This window comes from Hippoglossus hippoglossus, chromosome 4 (genome assembly GCF_009819705.1).
Source record: "Hippoglossus hippoglossus isolate fHipHip1 chromosome 4, fHipHip1.pri, whole genome shotgun sequence".
NCBI classification, from domain to species: domain Eukaryota; kingdom Metazoa; phylum Chordata; class Actinopteri; order Pleuronectiformes; family Pleuronectidae; genus Hippoglossus; species Hippoglossus hippoglossus.
The window spans coordinates 16607317-16628197 of record NC_047154.1 but is presented as its reverse complement, the minus strand read 5'-3'; the positions used below and the strand labels follow the sequence as shown (position 1 = coordinate 16628197).

At 40.0% G+C, this 20881-nt stretch overlaps 1 protein-coding gene across 6 annotated transcripts in view; it reads right to left on the bottom strand.

Moving 5' to 3' along the window:
• Positions 1–20134, bottom strand: part of opa1 (OPA1 mitochondrial dynamin like GTPase) — a 34466-nt gene extending 14332 nt beyond the window's left edge. For 2 of the 6 annotated variants that reach the window (XR_004613543.1, XR_004613544.1), the window contains exons 1-29: positions 19932–20129; positions 18694–19018; positions 18343–18439; positions 17988–18095; positions 17024–17074; positions 15228–15310; positions 13495–13650; positions 11780–11833; positions 11289–11393; positions 10932–11018; positions 10539–10652; positions 10249–10329; positions 10069–10143; positions 9905–9976; positions 9628–9727; positions 9282–9412; positions 9024–9096; positions 8663–8735; positions 8462–8577; positions 7348–7412; positions 7123–7199; positions 5910–6075; positions 5497–5649; positions 5121–5229; positions 4839–4918; positions 4483–4623; positions 4265–4381; positions 4064–4157; positions 3307–3417 (exon numbers count right to left, since the gene is read on the bottom strand). Coding sequence is in view for 4 of the 6 variants with exons in the window: in XM_034581962.1 (XP_034437853.1) it covers positions 3307–3417; positions 4064–4157; positions 4265–4381; positions 4483–4623; positions 4839–4918; positions 5121–5229; positions 5497–5649; positions 5910–6075; positions 7123–7199; positions 7348–7412; positions 8462–8577; positions 8663–8735; positions 9024–9096; positions 9282–9412; positions 9628–9727; positions 9905–9976; positions 10069–10143; positions 10249–10329; positions 10539–10652; positions 10932–11018; positions 11289–11393; positions 11780–11833; positions 13495–13650; positions 15228–15310; positions 17024–17074; positions 17988–18095; positions 18343–18439; positions 18694–19018; positions 19932–19960 (3043 nt within the window). In the remaining 2 variants the exon portion in view is untranslated. Of the gene's footprint in view, positions 1–3306; positions 3418–4063; positions 4158–4264; positions 4382–4482; positions 4624–4838; positions 4919–5120; positions 5230–5496; positions 5650–5909; positions 6076–7122; positions 7200–7347; positions 7413–8461; positions 8578–8662; positions 8736–9023; positions 9097–9281; positions 9413–9627; positions 9728–9904; positions 9977–10068; positions 10144–10248; positions 10330–10538; positions 10653–10931; positions 11019–11288; positions 11394–11779; positions 11834–13494; positions 13651–15227; positions 15311–17023; positions 17075–17987; positions 18096–18342; positions 18440–18693; positions 19019–19931 lie in introns of all 6 variants that reach the window. The other 4 variants (XM_034581962.1, XM_034581964.1, XM_034581963.1 and 1 more) reach the window with 4 other exon arrangements.
• Between the last annotated feature and the right edge of the window lie 747 nt (positions 20135–20881).

The window sequence follows — 20881 nt, the reverse complement described above, 5'->3', positions numbered from 1 at the left end:
TTTTGTGTTCATTTTGTCTATTTATAAGTGAATCCCTTAGCGCATGTGTTGTTTTTGATTAAAAGTTTCTTCGGCTTCATTTCTTGGATGAAAGGAGCTCTACAAATAAAACTTATGATTCAAACTTTCAAACAATGTCAAAGAAATTGTGCCTGTACCAGTTTTATTTTCAGATCACCATCAGAAATAAAGCAGCAAAAGTTAACATTAAAAACATCAATTAACTAATTTGCAAAGCAGGATTTCTTAATGAGGGTATTGAAAAAAAACATTTACTATTTTCAAATACCCCGGGGTATCGTATTACCTTATCACCGCCCAACCCTAATCTAAAGAAAACTTTTTGACTTGAAGTTATTTTTTAACTTTTGCTCCAAGGAAGCTTGCTCACGATGTGCTTTGAGGCATGTCACCAAGTCAGCCTATCAGCCATGCAGTTCAGTCTAGACTGACGGACCCACATACCCACGCCCACACGCATGGGTCTACAGTGCATTACACAGAAATCCCTGTGGAAAGTGTCAGACATCTAATGACCCAGATCCACAACTCACCCACTAACTCAACCTCACAGTTTGAACATAGTTACTTGTAAGGTAGAAAAGAAAAACCTGATATGCTGAGATGAAATGTTGCAATTATGAGAAAGAACAAAATAGATTTTTTGTGTGTTTTTCTTCCAGGCATATTAAGCATTTATTGGAGAGTCGATGGTAGAGATAGACGGGTAATAAGGCTACAGAGATATGGAGAATACTGTACAACAAAGCCAGACCCAAATCTCTAATATGGTTTCACGGTAGAGGTTGGGCAGGTTTTGGGATCCATGAGAACCTCTAATTTATGGTCAGCAACTATAACCCCTCTGCCACGAGGACTTCTAATGTGGTGCTAGGTTACTATTTGGAGATTTATCTACAGTTCTTTGCTTAAACTTAACATATTTTCTTAAACTCTAGCACTTACACAATTTAATGATTGTAGAAAAACAGAAATATTTAGTGATGTGGCTCCAATCCTTGTACCCTCTTACTCCTGAGAGCTTGTACTGATGTAGGTGCAGAATGTGAGACCGCCTCTCACACACAAGTGATCCCTGATAATCTGTGCTGTGTCAGAAAATTCAATATGCCACTCTACAAGTCCCTTTGACTGAGTAAAAAAAAAAAATGAAAACCTGAGATGTAACAGCCAGTGAATTTACAAGGTTCCCATGATGGACCCCAGGAACCTGTCCGTGTGTGTGTGTATGGCTTGCGTGCATGAGTGTGTGTGTGTGAACAGGTGTGTTTCTGTCCTATAGGATCCCGTGACAGATTTCAACCACATTCACACATCTACCACTGAGGGGGGTCTTCGGTGGTGGGAATTGGGAACGTCATGCCTGTTTAAGAAAGTTTGGGATCGACTTGCCTTATAGGATTTACAAGGCCAGACAGGTCTGGGCATTCCCGACAGTGTGTGGAATGGAGAGGTGTGTGTGTGTGTGTGTGTGTTTATGTATGAATGAGCTCTCTTCTTCCCCCAGGCTGGTGTCATAGAAAACTAGACTCAAGGGTGGAAGAGAAGAGCCCCCCTGTTTTTGACAGTACCTGAATGTATTAATATGACTATGTGTGTGTTTATGCATGTCTACTATGCACATAAATGTTTTCTTCTTAAAAACCTGAATACATTGTGTATCCTATTCTTATATGGATACATGTGTGAGCATGTGTGTTGAAACTGGGGGAAAAAAAGTCAATGAAGGGGTGTGTGTGTGCTTTCTTGAGCTGATAACTGAGTCCTAATTAAACTAAACGCGCACGCACACACACACACACACACACACACACACACACACACACACACACACACACACACACACACACACACACACACACACACACACACACACACACACACACACACACACACACACACACACACACACACACCTTTACAACAGGAGTCCTCTATCAGCAGTCAGGAAGCCAAACAAAATCGATTGTATACACGAGTAAGAGTTTAAACAAATTACTCTTACAGGGTTAACGTTTGTGTGTGTGAGGCCCAAGCAACACCTGACACTTCTGGATATAAAAGCCAAGAGTATCTGGCAGCAGGAAGCAGAGAGAAGGATGAGCTTTCTCAGGACCAGAAGGCAAAGCACAGGCAATCCAGGCCTGTCACTACATAGCTGACTTGTTAATGCTTTTTGTAGCCACAGGATAGTTACAGGACCGGAGTGTGGGATTTAGTGGCATCTAGTGTTTTGGTTGCAGACTGCAATCAATTTAATACCCCTCCCCTCACCCATGCCTTTTCCAAACACGCATGAGAATCTATGGTAGCCTTCACCTAATGTAAAAGTTGGCTACACAATCTGGGCAACTGCAGAAACACAATGGGCTCTGTGAAAGAGGACCCAGTGCTAATGCAGATTTAAGGGCTTGTTTATAGATATCTAAACCATGATTCTTAGTTTCAGTAATGAACAGCATTATTAATATCACATTACATATGATGAACCCAACCCTTATTGAACTAACTGTTAATAGGAAGCTTCTGCAAGCAGAAAAGTCAAAATTATCAGATATATTGGGCCAGATGTTTACGTTTCAAATGCTACACTCAGTTAATACCTAAATGGAAAATGAGACAAACTCCATTAGATTCTGGACCTATTTTGTAAATAGGTCCATTGACATGACTAACATTAAATCAACTAGAGTGTGTGTGTGTGCGTGCGTGCGTGCGTGCGTGGGCACTAAGCAAGGTTGTGTTAACAGAGAAGAAAACAGGAGACAAGACAACTCGTCCTACTTTCCTTAATTTCTTATATGACAAATTTAGCGTCCAAAAATATTGTAAAAATACATCATCTGCATCACTGTGTATCAAGTAGAACTACCAAGAGTGACGGACAAAAGAAGTAAAAAGAAGCAGCACAACCGACATCAAGCTATTTTAACCTGCTTGTCGTGAATCAGCTTTAAGTATGAACCAAATTAATCTTGCTGCATCAGACTGGTCAATAGTGATTCCTTAAACACCACTGCCACCTACTGACAGCTTTAAGATTGGCTAAGATGTAACTATTTACATGTTACTATAGCTACCATAGGTTGAATCGAGTACACTTGACACTAATACATGAGAGCCCAAGTTTGAGTTATACAAGGCTCTAGGTTAAGACTTAAAATCACATATGATCACTACAAGATCCAATGAGAAACTGAAACAGTGACAATTTGTCTCTCTACCCATTTTAATTTTGGCTCTAAATGTAAGTGTCTGTTTTTGAATAGTGTTTGTGCGTCTTACTGAGATCCTCGGCCAGCTGGACTCGTCGGCCAGTAATGAGATGGGTCTTCTTCTCCATGTCTTCCCCGAAGTCATCCAGTACCTCCTTCACATTTTTCTCCAACCGGCGCACTGAGAGGACACATAAAGAATAACAATCAATATCCCATCCAACAACAATGCATTGGATTTTTCTGACTGAATTATTTGATCAACACTTTCCTCCATCGTCTATTCTTACAATGGGTGATTTTGAGCATTCGGGTTGTAGGACCGATTTCATTATTGAATTTTTATCCATGACCTGGATAACTGGTTATAGACATTGGGTAAATTATATCACAAAGCTCAGTCCATAAGTAAAGGTTGTCCCGCTGCCTCAGTAATCGATATATGGGCCACTCTGAACTAAGCTTTATCCAATCACCTCGGTGTTGAATCTTCTGCCTAAATTACCGAAGGTGCCACTGATGCAACTATTTACTCCACCAGACAAAGCTAGATCGGAAAATATGAAGTATTCATTTGAGGGATAATCTGATAACATTATAGAATGACAAAAATGACCAGTAACAAACAACGAAACCAAAATGAGCGACTATTATTATTATCATAATATTTCATGAGAACATATGAGGCAAAGCATGGCTGACTAACAAAAGAAAGCAGATAGTCTAATATTTAACCAGACAGTAAGTTGTTAAGTGTCCGTAGTTGTGAAAATAATAGAAACCTCCTTTTAGAACAATCTTTCATCATGAATGTCCCTTATCCTTACCCTCAGTGTTGGTGAGCTGCTGTCGGAGAGTGTTGGCTGTGATGACGAGCATCCTCTGGATCCGCCAGAACAGAACAACATCATTGCACTCCAGCTAGAAAAAAGGTAAACGGTTAAATTTCCCACACAATGTTATTTGAATCTGGTGAGAAGAAAGTTGATAAGAAATACAACTCAGGAGAGCTTTTTCTCCCTCCTTACCTCAGAGTCAACAAAGTGTCTCTGGTAGTAGTAGAAACCTCTCTTGCAGAGGTTACAGTGAGACAACGCCTTCTGCAAGAAGTGTCGGCGATACAGCTGATGCCACGTGTCCTTGATCTGTCCAGGAACAAGTCATCATATCAGTGACAGATTTCTTTTCCTATTATATTTTCCGTCACCTTTTACTTAAAGTTCATAGACAGGTATTATGTTCTCACCAGCACAGGGTCAACTTCGACCGATCGTCCTTCGAGGTTCTTCCTCACTGTGGTGACCTCGTCATTGGCCAAGTATGCTGTGTGGTCTTCGTGGAGCTTCAACAAACGTTCCAGCTCATTTTTCGTTTCATTACGAATGTGCTAAAAAGGGCAAAGAAGAGGAAGTGAGCACTGTTGTTTAGAGACAGAGAGAGAATTATTTAATGTAATGTGTGCAACTATAAAACTCTGGGACCTTGACAGTTTAAATATGGGGGTCTGCACTATAACCAGAACTATACTAGTGTCTTATAATTCTTCCATAAACAACAGCACTGTTATTTCGAGGAAAGTGGGAAGACTCTTTAAACTCTGACCTGATCTGGTGAGCGATTCTTCCAGTTCAGCCACCTCTGCTTCCAGTCTGGACCCACCATGTCTCTGATTACTGAGTCAGCTACAAGGAGAGAGGACAAAAGTAAAAAGAGAATGAAACACATTCAGTCTACCATCCATTGTAGAAGCTGAAGCTTTAAGTATTTATCATAACCTCATGGTTGCATCTTCAATTTCTATGGTCTAGATCCTACAACAGTTGTCCTCTTCTTAACGTGTACGTTTGTGATTTGTTTGTTTGTGAATGTTCGTGGCATACGTACTGTCTTTGAGACGTGACTGCAGAGTTTCTTCCATGAACTGGATCGCTGCATCCCACTGAGGCTTGTCTGTGATGGAACGATCTTCTAGGGCATTGTGCTGGATAACCCTCTGGCAGATGTCAAGTGCAAGAATAAAATAACATTATTATAGAGACGTGCAATGTAATTTAAGAAAAGAGATAATAAATCCAGTAGTAGATACGGAAGTTGTTAGCATGAGTGCACCAATGTCAGCAAGACCACTTTCTTTATATTCCAGGGTACATGGTGCCTAAATTGCCTTTAAAAAAAGAGTTGGTTGCATAAACTTGTACATAATCCCTCTGTATCCTTGTGCCGAGATGAAGTGGATTTTCTGTGTGGATGGTGTGTTTACCAGGCCGTCCATGGCTCTCTCATTCCACTTGTGCCTTTTGATGCTCTCGTCCTTCACAGCCTCCTTCAGCTTGTCAAAAATGTCGTCCTGGTCTTTGCCTTTGTATTCAGCCATGAAGCGGGCGAACTCCTCCTGCAGCGTCTCCCAGGCAACCTGATGGGGAGAGAAGTGTTTGGGGGAAAGAAAAGAATCATAAGGCCATTGCCTGATTGAATATGAAAGAATATGTAATTCTAATGTCATTAAAATACCATATCAAACAGTAATAACTCAGTTTTGAAAGTAGCTGAGAGAAAGAAATACAAAAAAAACTATCTCAGGCACTGATTCATATAAAAATATTTAATTTGACAATTCTTTAATTTTAGCGATCAGAATCATAATATGATATTAAGACAGACAGTTTGCTTTACCTCTAGAGCTTTGTGTGGAAGCTGTTTGTCAGTCCACTGCTTGAGCTTGATGTCAACTGTTGTATTAAAGGTACCAGAGTCCATTGTTTGGGCAGCAGGCAAATAGATGTTCTCAATTACATGGGTGGAAACACGTTCCCACAGCTTCTTCTGCAGGATGGCCTCCCTTCAGGGTTAAAAGAAATTGCAAAGAAACAGGATTTGTAAGTCACTCTGGAGTTGCCTGTTCTAGTAAAATACAAAAGGTGATCCGGCCTTAACATAGGAATGGTAACATTTTTTTTAGATTTCGGTGATTCTTCGTTTCACATCTTAGACGGAACTAACAAGCCAGAGTGCTCTGAACAAAGTTAAGCGTCCAGCTCAGTTCACTCAAGTGACCCGGTGGGACGTGAAAACAATGAGTGAAGAGGGATCATCCTCAGCTCAGCTGCTTTCACTTGGATACTCAATGCTCCTGTGATTGCATATGACTGTAGGTCCTGATACAGCTTCAGTGTGACCCTGTTAGCAGCTAAAAGCATCCACACTCTCACTCCCCACAGCAGCATGACAATGGAACAAAACCCTCCCCAAATTCCCCTGAGACCAGAGTAGTGTTGCACCTCTCTCATCTCATTTATCATAAACACGCTCATATTTCATTAGGCAGCGCTTTTGTTCAGGATAGCACTCCTCACTGTCAATGGCCACTTTCTCCAATAGTGCTGGCTGGTTGCTGGCTAACAGGGCCACCCCTGTTCCCGTCCAAGGGCGATTCATCAGAGTATTGATCTGTGAGAACCGATGGCACACTCACTGGGGACAGCCACACCATGCATACATCTCTTTTATCAAGGTTTTCCTCGTTGGGGGGGTTGAGGTGTAAATATACATTTACACACCGGTTAATTTAGTCAAAGAAAGAACAGCCATTTGAGCTAAAAATAGCTTTCCAATTATGTCTGGTTGAATTTCTGCATCAGCTTCAAATACATGATGTAATTACATTCATGTTCAATTCTTATAAAGTTCAGTCCCCTAGTGGTGTCATCTTGTTAAGACCAATTATCTACATAGGGTGAATGAAATACATGACAATCTAAAAAAATTAATATTTACATTGTGAGAACCGACCTCTGACTCAAGAATGAAGCGGTATCCGTCAGTCCCCAAAAATCCATATCAGTCAGGCTCTAATTTTGATAGATATATAACTTTCTATATCACTTACCAGTGTTGTGGGGTCACTTGACTCAAACTAATGACTTCATCCAGGATTTCATTTTTGGCCTTTTCAAACAGTTCATTCTGTAAAAAAAAAAGAAAAAAGGCACAATTAATATTATTTGCCGTCAGAGAACTTTTGTGGTGTACATCTGTCGTATCTGCTGTTTTAGGACGTCTGTTTAAGTATTTAGAAAAAAGTATGCACGTGTCATCTGAATGCGTCTCTCACCCTGTCCAGCTCTCTCAGACGAGGGTAGTTGTTCTTCCATTCTGTCTCCAGGTTGAAACGGGACGCTGTGCAAAGGAGGGACTATGACAATGAATATTTTATCCAAACAGACTTTCAACATTTATAATCTTCAACTTCAGAATCAAAATTAGTGAACTTATAATAAGCACAAGTGGTTCCGCCATAAAGACAAATGTAGAAACTTAATTCATCTCTTGAAATTTCAAAATAAACTTCCCTCTTTGTCATTTGCCAGGTGGTTTTCCATCATGCCTGAATTTATCTCTTACCCATTTCTATCACTTTTTAACTTTTGCTGTTACGCTTCATTAAACAATAATAGTCTATAATCAACAGGCAATGACCGTACAGGGACAGGGCCTGCTTTGTTTTTACTTGCTATGATATATGGAGCTTTTAGACGATTAATGGTGCCGATCCTTTATTAACAGTGGATGAGGACTTTGCACACTCACTCTCTTAACTGGTCCCTCAGGAGGAGAGGGGATGGGGCCAATCACACACGCCTTATCAAAAGTCAGAGTTTTAGTTCTCACAAAGGCACACACAGACACACAACGAGCCTGCTGTCCCCTTCCACAGCTCCCTATCCGCAGTGGAGATTAGGCTAATTGCTGGTTTGTGGGGCCACAGTGGCGCCAAGCACGGGCGATTGAGGCCGGCTGTGTGTAATTTGATGGGGCTATGGATCAATACACCACACAATGTGCCTATGGGACCTGCAGTCTCATGGTCATAAATCTCCAGCACAGTTAGCAATGGACTTGTAATTGTCTAGACTAATTTGAGTTGGAACGCAGGACTGGGGGAGCACAGGAGTGTGGCAGGGTAGGATGAGTTAGAGCATCACCAGGAGGTGGAAGAATCAGGAGTAGTAGCACCTGTTCCCTGTGCATTGTAATGGATGGAGGCAAGTGCATCACTGGTAATGAATATTGTCTCAAAATGTGATTTCCCACTTTCAAGACATGCCTGGCACCATTCTGAGCTTTGGACATAAACATCCACTAATTGCTGCGAAATAGCAAGGTTGAGGAATCAGACAACACACTCTGTGACAAAGGTTAAAGTATCCTGAAAGGTGCAGCCTCACCTTTGAAGACGTCAGCCTGCTGCTCTACAGACTCTCTGACCATCTTCCAGAAGCAGTCAGACACAGCCAGACTCAGGTTCTTTGTGGTCACCTGGTGGGCCTTCAACATGCCATCTCTGGTCAAATGAATAGATCAATTGTCAATTTAAAATGAATTAATGTGATTTAACATTCAAGTTTGGTGAATCAGGTGTTACTTGCCTCAGTAACCTGGAATTCTGGAAGAAGTCCTCCTCATAGTCTTTAATGGAGTCTATGCTTTCACCGGGGCTCCCTGCACAGAGTTTTACAGCAGCACGAGGGGTGAGTCAATGACAGTTCAGGTAATGTTGGACTTCATAGAGTAATATTTTAAACCATGTAATTATGAGTGCTACATAATTCAGCTTGTACAAGGTAAAAACTTCCACACAAACAATACGCAGCAGAAAACATAAGCTCTAGCTCCTTTGGTCTTGTCATAATCTAAATTAGTGAATTAGGATCATGATGATCCAAAATTCCTAATTAAATAATGTGACATTAAATACACAACAAAAATTTACTAAGAAGTACATGTTACCTTTGCCTGTCACCACAGCAAAGTAGCCCAGGGCCTTCATGGGGAACAGTTTTCCTTCCACTATTTGCTGGATCTAAAATGTGAAGTGAAAGAAAGGATTTAAATTCTGAAGCATTGGCTCATTGAAGGAACCAGCTGGTTGAAATCTATGCACTGGACGCCCTCTGGTGGTGCATCTGTATCATGGTTCTGGTCTGCCTGGTTGTATTGGCACTACAGGCCCAATGGTGTGGCAGGTGACCAGTTAAAATGTCTTACTCTGCTTGGACTGGCCAGGTTCTTCTCGGCCAAGTCCACTTTGGTCAGGACAAAGATGGTCCTCTTTCCGTGGGGGTCCATTTGGCTAACCAAGTCGGTTACAATGCTGCGCTCTGCATCCACACTGCCATCTGAACAGAGAGAAATCACATGTCGCAATAGATGAGACAATAGGATACAGATAAAATAATAAAAACCAATGAGGTTGGTAGAGTTTAAAACAAATGAAAGCTGGGATTTAGTATTTTGCTTAAGAAAACAAGGGTGAGGGCCTGAAAGTCCGTCCTCTGACACTTCAGATCACTGCTTACTTATTATAATCAGGAATGGCATGTTTATGGCTCACCCTGAATACAGAGGATGATTGCATTGGGGTTCTGCATGTAGGCTTTGCTGATGCTGAAGATGGTTTCTTTAGTGTCTGATGCCATGCCGGCTGTCACCGTCTGAGAAAGACAAACATTTTAATCTATTAGATTTAATTTTAATTTCCTTTTAAGATTCATATGAAAATCTATAGTAAAAATAAAAAAACAAACAATACTTACTGCATTACTGAAAGATTCCAGTAAGCAGAAAAGAAAGTTGTAAAAGTTTCAACCCTTATCAGAATGTATACTCACACTGATGACACCGGGTAAGTCAACAAGCACCATCCTCTGGATGCCGGGCCCCTTGACACTTAGCGATATTGTCTGACATGCAAAAAATAAACAGGATTAGTCTGTGAAACGTTGCAGAACTAAATCATTATGTTTTCGGTCGGAGTAAAAGTACTATTTCCAACCTCCGAGCTGACTGTCTGTCCCTCCTTCAGGCTCTTCCTCATCCTCAGTTCAATCTCACGCCGCAGAGCGGCGAGCTGAAAGAAGCAAGAAAGATCGTGTGATCAAATTGTGTAAACAGGCAACAAAGTTAATGGTGTAATTCATATTAAGTGGACAGAGTGAATGCTTTGGTGACTTACATCTTCCTCCTTAGTGAGGTCAAACTCTCGGCCACTGTCCTTGAACATGGCCACATGATGGGGGCCTTCGCTTAGTGTTACCTACAAAGAGAAGATGACCATCGTCAAAAGATTACAAGTGTCACAAAATGTCTCTAAAATCAGTGTTTACTTGCATTTTAACAACATGGTCTTTCCATGACAACTAAAATTCAGACATATTTCAAATAAACCAGCTGTGGGTAAATCTTTTTATTTCACATCCTAAAGGACATTATTACACAAACATCTGCTGGTCCGAGACCACTAACCTTGACAGGTGACCGTGTCATCATCTCTCCTGAGCCCCGGGGAAAGATCCTGGCCTGAGCAATCATCTCCAGCACACTGGTCTTCCCAGCACTCTGATCCCCAACCACAACCACCTGCAACACAACAGAGAGAAAGTGGGTGACTGTAGACTGATTGCACAGATAAGAAAAACTAAGTGGGAAGGATCAGTGATGATGATCTAAGTAATCTGGTGTGAGGCTTCATCAAAAAATTAAAAAATAAAGTCTAAAATACATTGAAACAAGATATTTTTTGATTAACAGTATGATTATTTTTCATTGGCAAAAATTGTAGAACGAATAAAAAAATAGCCACTCTTTGAAAACAAACCATTTTAAGTGAATGAGGAAGTAAATGTGAGTGCTACTTACTCTGGGTAGGTGGTCCTGCGTGTTGTAGTTGGCATCGTAGTCAGACAAGATGTCCAGAACTTCAGAATACAGGTCAATAAGGGATTTCTACATGAGGAGACACAGAAATGAAAACTAATGATGCAGCATGCACCTATATTTGAAGGCATCTAGTTCACACTTCCAGAGAGGATAAGGGAATAAATAAACCAATACAACAAATCAGCTGCTCAGAGCAGCAGTAAAGAGAAGCACATAAATTCTTTGAAAATATTATTGTGTCCCCAGAATGATCATATATAATGATGAAACCCAATAGTAAGTCCAAGTCTTAGAAATTAATGTGTTCATTGTATCTGTTTGAGTTTAGAAACCTACCTTGACTTTCCTTCGGTGAATCCCCTTATCGTCTTTTTGCAGCACGACTTTCCTTAACTCTTTATTCTCCTTCTCCAGTCTCTCCAGCATACGCTGGTATTTTAGCTGTGAAATAAACAGAAGTGTAACATCAACAATCAGCATCACACACACTTTAACACTAAAAGAATTAGTGTTTAACAAAAGTCCAGATCTATTTATCTGCACTCGACTAAAGTAATATGTTGTTTTTGCTATAAAAGCATTTATTGTAATTTATTTCTCTATTACAAGTTTTTCACATATGTATAGAACTTTTTTGCTTGTATATATCTGTTTCCTTGTTGAAAGAAACATTATGTATAAATTGGAGCATATATAATTTAACTTTATTATTCCAGAGTATATACTGGGCATTTTTCAGGAATTTGTTATATTTTCATTTAACGTAAACTTTCTATTGCATCGCATTGTAGATGATGTCAGTTTAAGTACCAGAAAATTTACTGTACCTGCGTACGAAGCAGTTCTTCTTGAAGCTGGTCAAACTTTTCTTTGTCTGATGACTAGAGGTTGAAGTATAAAAATAGGAAAAAAGGAATAGCAACAAACTGTTAATGATTCATTTCAGTTTTGAAAATAAGGGGTTTCCGTAACCCTCATCGTGCTACTTTACAAACATGAAATCCCAGCACCACCAGGTTCATTACGTGCACACTGTATTACAGAGAGAACCAGAGTTGACAGTCATGTTAATGCATTAACAGAACAAAATCAGATTTCAGGCAGACACTATTCATTCTGGGATTACTCAGCTTGGATCAACCAGCTCTGATTCACAGAACAAGCACAAATCACAGGATAATATGTGAAATATACAAATAAATTTGATTTGAAATATTTAGTTATTATTAGTTTCCCTTGATTTTTCATAACTAGGAAAACCTCATTAGATTATGTATATTTTTACCCTTGCAACAGGTTTATGCAGGATGAGAGACAGGACAGAAAGCGTACATGGACAGATGGGACTAGCAGCAGAAGGAGGAGGATTTAACAAACACACATACTACTTTAAGCAAAAGCAATTTCAACATAACAGGTATAGAAAGTGAGCAGTAAATCACCCTCTAGTAAAATGTACCAACAGTGTGTTAAAAAGAGTTGAATGTGTTGAATTAAAAGAGATGTGTGGTCATTACAAAATGTCTTGTAAGCTAAAGACTTCTCCCGTGCAGTTGATAACCGTAATTGAATGTTTAATCAAAGTTGTCCAGTTGTGGTAGTTTCAACAAGTGCAGCTCACACCATGCAGCAAGTGGCCACTCCACTCCATGCCGTGTCTCCCTACATTGTACATTCATGGACGGCTCCTGATGATTATCCATCCACTTGCACAAGAGTGAGGCTAAGCTACTGCGCCACCTCTGGAGACGAAGGTCCATGCATGCCTTCTCCACTGCCCACTGATAATGCAAACTTTAACACAGCCTTACAGACTATGGGGTGATACATGGAGTCTACTGTTGAGAATATCAGGGGACAGACTAAAGGGCTGTTTACATTATAAATAAAATAAAATCAGTCTTAAGGGTCACTAAAAATATTTTAAAACACTGACACCATGGCTGAAAGTAGAGGACTACACGCAAACACCAGCAAAATATAATGCATTCCAATGCTGCACAGCATTAGAATGCATTAGTGTTTTATTTTGCAGCTGTTTATGTTGTGTCCTCTGTCCCCTTCAGACTAGGAATTTTCAAAAGCCCTGCTAAACACAACAAATCGTCCATAAAAGAAAAGAGTTTCATTTAATTAATATAATTGCAATATTCTACACAAATTAAGTTCAAATAAAGACTCAACACCAACTGAAATTGTTTTTACTGATCTGCAGTACTATAAATTATCTCCATGCAGCTTCAATGTACTCCATGGTATGTCAGTACACTGTGATATCACTGTTAGGTTACAGGTGCACATCTCTGAGCATATCCAAACACACTGAACAGTGATGCAGGGTGTGGTCAGAGATGCAGCAGACTATAAGGACCAGTAAAAACCTGCTTTCAGCCTGGTGTTGAGTAACTCTAATGTTTTGTTAAAGCAGTTGGTATAGATAGTTTTTTTTTTCGGAAATAATTATTCTATCCTACTCTGTAGCTGTGATCTTTTAAGAAACGTTTGTGGGAAAGGACGGATCTAAGTGGGGTGGGACCTTCACCTTGCGCTTCTGTTGAGGGGGGCTGGGGTTCGGAGGCGGACTGGGAGCGGGCTCTGGCGGTGGGGGGCGCGCACTATCGGCTGCAGCGGCCCGCCGGACCTCCTCCTCGTGCCGCTGGATCTGCTGCTGAATTAGAATGAGCTCGCCGAGCAGACCCTGCTGGGGTACGTCATAGTGAGAGAGAGGTAGGAGCAGCAAAAAAACACAACAGCCGGCCACTGGGCTGGTCGGCCTCACAGGCCAATGCTGCTTCCCAACACAGGAAACCTTGGTTCTGCTCATGCTGGAGAATCACGAATCAGTCAAGGGTCGAATTAAACAGAATCAAGATCTTTGGCTTTGTTAATCTAGCCACCATCATCAGTGTGACCTAACAAAGTGAGTCTCTCGCAACCACTAAAGGGAGACGCCAAACTTTGCAAGACTGACGGCAGAAGAGGCAACTAATACCACAACCAGCACCTCTCGACAAGTGGCAACAAAAGTGACTCTAACCCTCAAACCACTGGATCAATGATTCAGACAACAACTGATTTACATACTTATACTTAGCAGCAGTACATTATACATAGAGTAGCTGTAACGATGAAGCAGTAACAAAGCTCAGTCCACAGCGTTGCAACACAATGTTAAGTAGTTCTGACTGTATCTAATCTGATAATGTTGAAGATGACGATGATCTAACAAGCAAAGCATTGGGACATTGCTCTATCAGGAGTGAAGCACAAAGCAGAATGTACAGCAGGTGACATTTGCTTTGTTTTCGAGGTCCCCAACATGATTTTACTGTTAATTTTGTTCTATATTTCTTTCCTTTGGGAAATACACATAAAATACATGTTAAATGTATTTTGAGCTGAAATATTAACTTGTAAGATATTTGTTGTGTAATGTGTTCATGTTGGAGACCATGATTGCAGACATAAAGCAAGGAACAGGAAAGGAAGGCTTTTTTTTTTTTGAATATTTAAAGTCAAACCTTTGTGTAATATCTTTTTTTCACAGCTTAACTCTATGTAGTGATAGAAAACAAACTTACAGTAACATACAAAAAAATGTAACAAAGACACACGGAAACTGGTCACTTTGTGGAAATGGACAAAACGAAAGTGAAAAAGGAGAGAGGACGACATAAATAAAACACATGCATACAAAGCGATTGCTGCTGCATGATATTCTGTAGAAGGAGGGATGGTCTCCAAGACAGAATTCTAGGGAAAAAAGTTGAGGAGAATGACGGGCAGTAAAGGCACTTGAAGCTCTGGTAGATATCAGAATGAATGCCACACAGTAAGCACATGGCAACCTGTGTCAGTGGTAAAAGCTTTTTCACGTAATACCACACTTAATGTAAGCTGCCATGAAGTGAGAAACACACTTGTGTTTCTTACCATAAAATTGCCTTGACGGCTCAAAAGCTTATCTTGAAAACAGATTGACAGCCAGTGTCGTCATTTTAACATTCAGACTGAATCAAAAGGCACCCAGAATTATTATATACATTATATCATCAGGATCTTGTTCTAATTGTAGGTTTTATCAACTTCTGTAACATGAAATGATGTGATGCATCAATCCATGTTAAATATGACTCTCATATAAATCGTATACAAGTTTCTTTGGGTACATTTAAATTCAATCCGGTACAGTTCTTGCCGCTGAAGTGAAACGCAGCCACGATGCAGACAGCAGCAGAGAAAGCTGAGGAGTGTCAATAGGTTTTATTAACTTGCCTTTTTGTACTGCTTGTCACTGGGGTCTTGTGGGGCTGCAGCAGAAGAGTCTGTGGCTTTTAGAGGAGGATCACCTGAGGTTTCTACCAGAGGAGACATACACCACAAAATAATGTCACAAATAAAATGCATCATTGACTAATGAGTGCTATAAGTATCAACAGGCTTAGGGAGACAACACCCAATGACAAAATAAGACAGATAATACTTAAATGCTTGATTAGAAAAATAAAGACCAGTGTGAGTTCAGACGTTTGGAGAATACTGCACTGAACTGTACAGAAAACATTTATAATATGTTCATATGTGTACACATAAAATAAACAATTTGTGATTACTGAATTATTCATGTTACTTAATTAAAAATGTTTAATAAATAGCAATAATATTTACATAGTACATGCCACAGCAAAAATTAAGATTGATTAATTATTAAATCAAGTTGGCTAATTAGAATTAGCTCCAGCAAAACTGAAAAGACAAATGGAGTTACTGGAGTTCTTTAAATAACATAAAAAAACTGCACAATAAAGATTACAAAATCTGGTTAGAGATTGGTTCTGTTAAGGTTTAAGGTTGGATACTTTTTCACTAATATTTGATTGGTAGACTTTCATTATTCCGGAAAAGCCGTTTAATTCTGCACGCGCTACTGTTGAATGTCTGGTAAAATGACAATAAAGTCTGATTTGATTTGACTTTCTCTTAACACTAAAGTACAGTAATAAAGTATTGAATTACATGGGGACCTTGTCTGAACAGACTAAGTGAGGGCTGCATAATCTGACTGTGCAAGAAGAACAGCCTGCTTAGCCACATTAATGAGAAAGGTATTTACGAAAAAATTTGGAAGTCAAAGATGGAGCGATAATGGAAAGAACCACAGACATTGTCATTTTTCTGACTCACAGCATAGGTGTGGTCCAGTCTGCCCTGACAAGTCTTGTACAAATACCTTTAGATTAATTATGTCTTTGTATAAACTTTTGTACATGACCTAAATACATTTAGGGTTACATCACTGTTATTTATCTTTACAACTTTAAACCTATTAATTAAAAATATATATATTTATTGAATATTTGAAGACTTGATGTCTTAAGTAAAGTTCCTTTTGTGTGCATTTTCCAAACATCTGAGTGTCAGTAAATGAAAACAGAAGAAGATTAGTGATGGGAGTCTAATTAAAGAAGGCAGCAGGTACAGACCAGGGGAGAGAGGGTGGAAGTCAAAGGAGGCACAAATAACACAGATGAGACAAAGTACAGCCAAGGACAGGCAGGTTAAAGAAAGTCAAAAGGGAAGAGGAGACTAAAGTCGAACACAGTGGATGTGCTTTTCGGAGCTTTCTAGACTATGAAGAAAAAATTTAAACATAGGCAGGTTATTGATCCATTCGTGATTTGATCTGAACTAAAGAATAGTAAATACTCACTGATTCAAGTTAACAGATCTCAGCAATATGGTAAAATAGTTATCTGCATAAATGATCAAACTCCTGTACATACTCGAGGACCTTTTCACCATCCTGGCCACAGGTCACACATTTCACTAAATAAAGAGCCTGAATTAACCAGGAGCACTGCTGTTGTTGACAGCAGCACTGGTCTGCAACCTGGAAATCAATGTGATAATGAATCCTCCTGCCTTTCGAAACAAACCATTGGCAAGCACTCCTCTGGATCGCAAGCAGGAACCAACAACCAAACACATATCGTGGCAAGATGGTGGTGAAAACAGCGGCAGAAAGTAAGGAGGGGGAGTGGGCAGCGCTACTGAGTGCAGGGTTTACACACCTAACAACAGATGCAGACCAGCTCCTTTGACTTCACTACCCAAACTCACACCTGTGAAGAACGTGGAGGGGAACAGGAGGGGAGGGGAGGAGGAGAAAGGCAGAACAACACAAGAAAAAAAAAATCATAAAAGACAGAAGCTGAGGGATGATGGTCAAAGCAGGGACACAGCTAAATGGTGTGTATTATACCAAAGCAGCCAATGTGCCAGAAATCCAAGTGAAGCAGCCACTTAATTCGAAACTGTTAAAAGAGATAAGCACACCCTGAACTTGGTGTGATTCTCAAGGAGCCCAAACTCTCATATTTTGTTATCAAACATCAGGTAAATTTGGACTCAAAACTGAAAACTATTTGGTATATTAGAGAAATACTCTATATAATTCTCTTTTGAAACCGAAACAAATTTTTTGTAGTTAATGTTGTTTATATAGATGTATTGAAGGGAACACAGAAATATACAATTTGTCTGTCCAGGTTTGCAGCAGTAATGCACATGTGGTCCTACTTCGATCAAGGTTTTATAATTCAAGGATTTCTAGCTTTGCTTATAAAAACTACTGATTCAAAACACATTAGTCAGAAGTAATTTAACATAAACAAGGGCTCTTTGAAGAATCCTTCAGCAAGCACAGAAGAGCAGAAATCTACAGCATAAAGCAGGTTACTTCCTTATATTTTGAAATAACTATGAGTCTATGTTATCTCATTCTGCAGAGGTCACTTTGAAGTAGGTGTAACTGCAAATACAATACTTAAGTGTGTGCGCTGCCCACTGAATTATATCATAATATAAGAGTAGAGGCTGATATAGGTGTGGAAGATGAGGTTTGTTTCAGCACAATTCCTTTTATACTAATTTTAAATTCTGAACACTGGACAATCTGATGTCTGCAAATAATGATGTCATTTTTGTCATGATGCAGTAACTTTGAGGAGCACATGTCAGGTTTTGTTCACTCACCAGAAGTCAGGAGGCTTTTGAGGAAAGAAAAGTTCTCTCTTATCTTGTCTAGATCCGGTAGTAGTTTGGCAATTTCTTCCATCTCTGGTAGCGCTTTGGCCAGTTTATCTGTGGATACAAGAGATAACGAGGTAATTTGAGATGACAAAAAGGCAGGGAGTCCTATCCCATGATAAGTAACTGAGGAGCCGCATTTCAAGTATAATCTAAGAACAATTGTCCCTGTTCGACTTAGTGAAACAGGGATAATTTCCAATAAAGTTATGGCCGCAAATGAATAGATTTACCCAAAATCCAGATTTGAATTGTACGTATTGTCCTTAATGAATCAAGAAGCTAAAATAAAGAGGCTTACCAAGATCAATTTGTTCACTCAGTTCCCAGATAAAATCAGGAATGACCCAGTTGTATTCACTAAAATCAGGCAGCATCTCCTTCCATTCCTCATATGTCTGGAAGAGAAATGACAAACTCTTGTTATTTTACACACATGCAGTGCAAGATATCACTCTGATATGAGCTCCACGACATTAAAAGTTCATTGAGAAATTGGTAATTAACAGAAATGCATGATGAGAGCTTCAAAACTAACAAATGACAAGATACAAGATATTAAAGATAAGGATAACAGAGAATGTAAAACAACTTTATGAATAAAAATTGTGTTTAAAAACAAATTACAAACATTCAGTGACTTAATTCTAACCTTTTTAGCTGTGTACCCTCCTCCCACTGCCGTGCCCAGCAGAATGTATCGAAGCTTCAGCAGCCGAGTAGCCAGGCGGACCATCCAGAAGTTGCGCTGCTGCTGGTAGCCGCGGCCCCCCGACCCACGGGGAGGCTTGGGTGGTCGCATTGGCAACCGTGACATGGAGGTGAAATAGCGTGCTGCCATACGATGGGGAGGTCGCTGGGGGTTGGCGTTTCCCGAGAAGCGGTGGTGGATGGCCCGGGACAGAGGGTGCAGCTTCTGCAGAGGTACTGGGAATTTCACCCCCATGTGGGTGGACACCAGGCTCCTGCAGGCCATGCTGGAAGGATGGAGCAATCAGAGGAAAAAATTACACAAGCTCACAATCCTCATGTGCACAATATCAGAGGGAGCTTCTAGTCGTCCCTCCTATTCTTTACCTAATGATGCAGGTAAAGTTATATAAACCCTGATCTCAGTCACAAGAGAATCATGCATGCAGATAAAAACGTGATGGTTAGAAACTAAGTAATCTAACAGCTTTTCGTACTAGTTGTTTATGCTGCTGTTTCATTCCCAGCCTATGACGGTGAGTGGTGGATTGAGTTAAACACCAAAATACAGAGAACTGATAAGTGTAATAATGGAGGATTGTGTGTGTGTGTGTGTGTGTGTGTGTGTGTGTGTGTGTGTGTGTGTGTGTGTTTGTCAGTCTTACTTTGACAAGGTAGCAGTTAGGTCAGTGATCTTCTTATTTCAACGTAGCATTACATAGAGATTCAAGCAAGCAGAAGACGTGGTGCATATTTTAAGGTAATGTTAGCGTTACTTATCAGCAAAATACGTCACAATCCCTTTAATAATTCCATCTAAACTCTATGTTCTATTAATAACGTACATTTAAAAGCGCATTATTTGAGCTCGTGTGTAAAAGGCATTTAAAATCAGATCACAACAGCCTGTCAAACAAATCGGTTGGAGATAAGTCACAGCCACCCGAGTTAGCTTCCTAGCTAACCAGTTAGCTGGACGGTTGAATGTCCAGATAGCGCAGTGTAATAAATAATAATAATATGTCAGTGACCGTGTGAAGACAGGTGCATCTTGTTAGCTGTAATATCTGTGAAGAGGTATCTAACTCCCAGCTGGCTTGTCTGCCCTCAGCTGTCAGAAGAAGCAGCTCCATCACTGCTTTCCTTCCGCAGCTAACACATCCAGCTTAACCGCTGCACCTTCACTAAATACGGACTCACCAGGCGGTTTTTCCCCCGACACGCAACATGTTGCGGTTCTTGACGGCGGCTGAACACGAATCTCCTTCAAATCCACTCTTCAGGCACAGTTCAATTCATCTTCCCAAATGGTGCACATTACAGCTACTGTCTCGTTAGCTAGCAAGGACACAGGCAGAATGACAGTCCACTTCCGGTGAACGGTGCAACCGCCAAATCGGCCCGGACAGAGAACGCACCAGTGAAATAGTTCCTATGTATTGGTGTAAATGTTTTACAGAGTAAAAGAGTTTCTTTTATTGTGGAAGAATGTGGCTTATATTTTTTCAAATCATAAACTTACCATCAAAAATGTATAGGATGGAGAGACTGTGATCTCTATATAAAGTGCAGCAGGGTCAGATATTATCACTATTATTATAATAATAATTGGTTTCTCAAATCTATCTTCTGACATTGTATTAGCATGAAATCAATGCAACTGTTTCATAAAAACATGAAATGCATTAATTATGAATGCAAATGTTGCAGCCTTACAGTATTTATATGATGGAATAATATGTTGTCCGAGATGAAAACAGGGTATTGTATCTCATTGGTAGGGTTAGTTTTTTTTTTTTATAGATGTGCGATTAATAATAATATGTGGACGCAAATAAAAAAGGGTTTTAGGGTGCCTGGGCAGTTGCCTTCTTGGAATTAACTGGACCAGATAGGCCACCCGATGATTGTAATGCAACCCGATGATAATAAAACAAGCATAAAGAAGCCTCCAAAGAAAGAATAGAGACCCTAAACTTGATGTTAACTACACTAAATAATTGTTACAGTATACCGTTTATATATTTAAAATGAAATGTTCCTTTTCATGTCACACAAGAAAACTACAGTCATTTTCCTAAGCAAACTCTGCAACCTTAGAGAAACGTGGAAAGTGCTCATGAGGTCGTCACACCATCCCGAGAACTGAC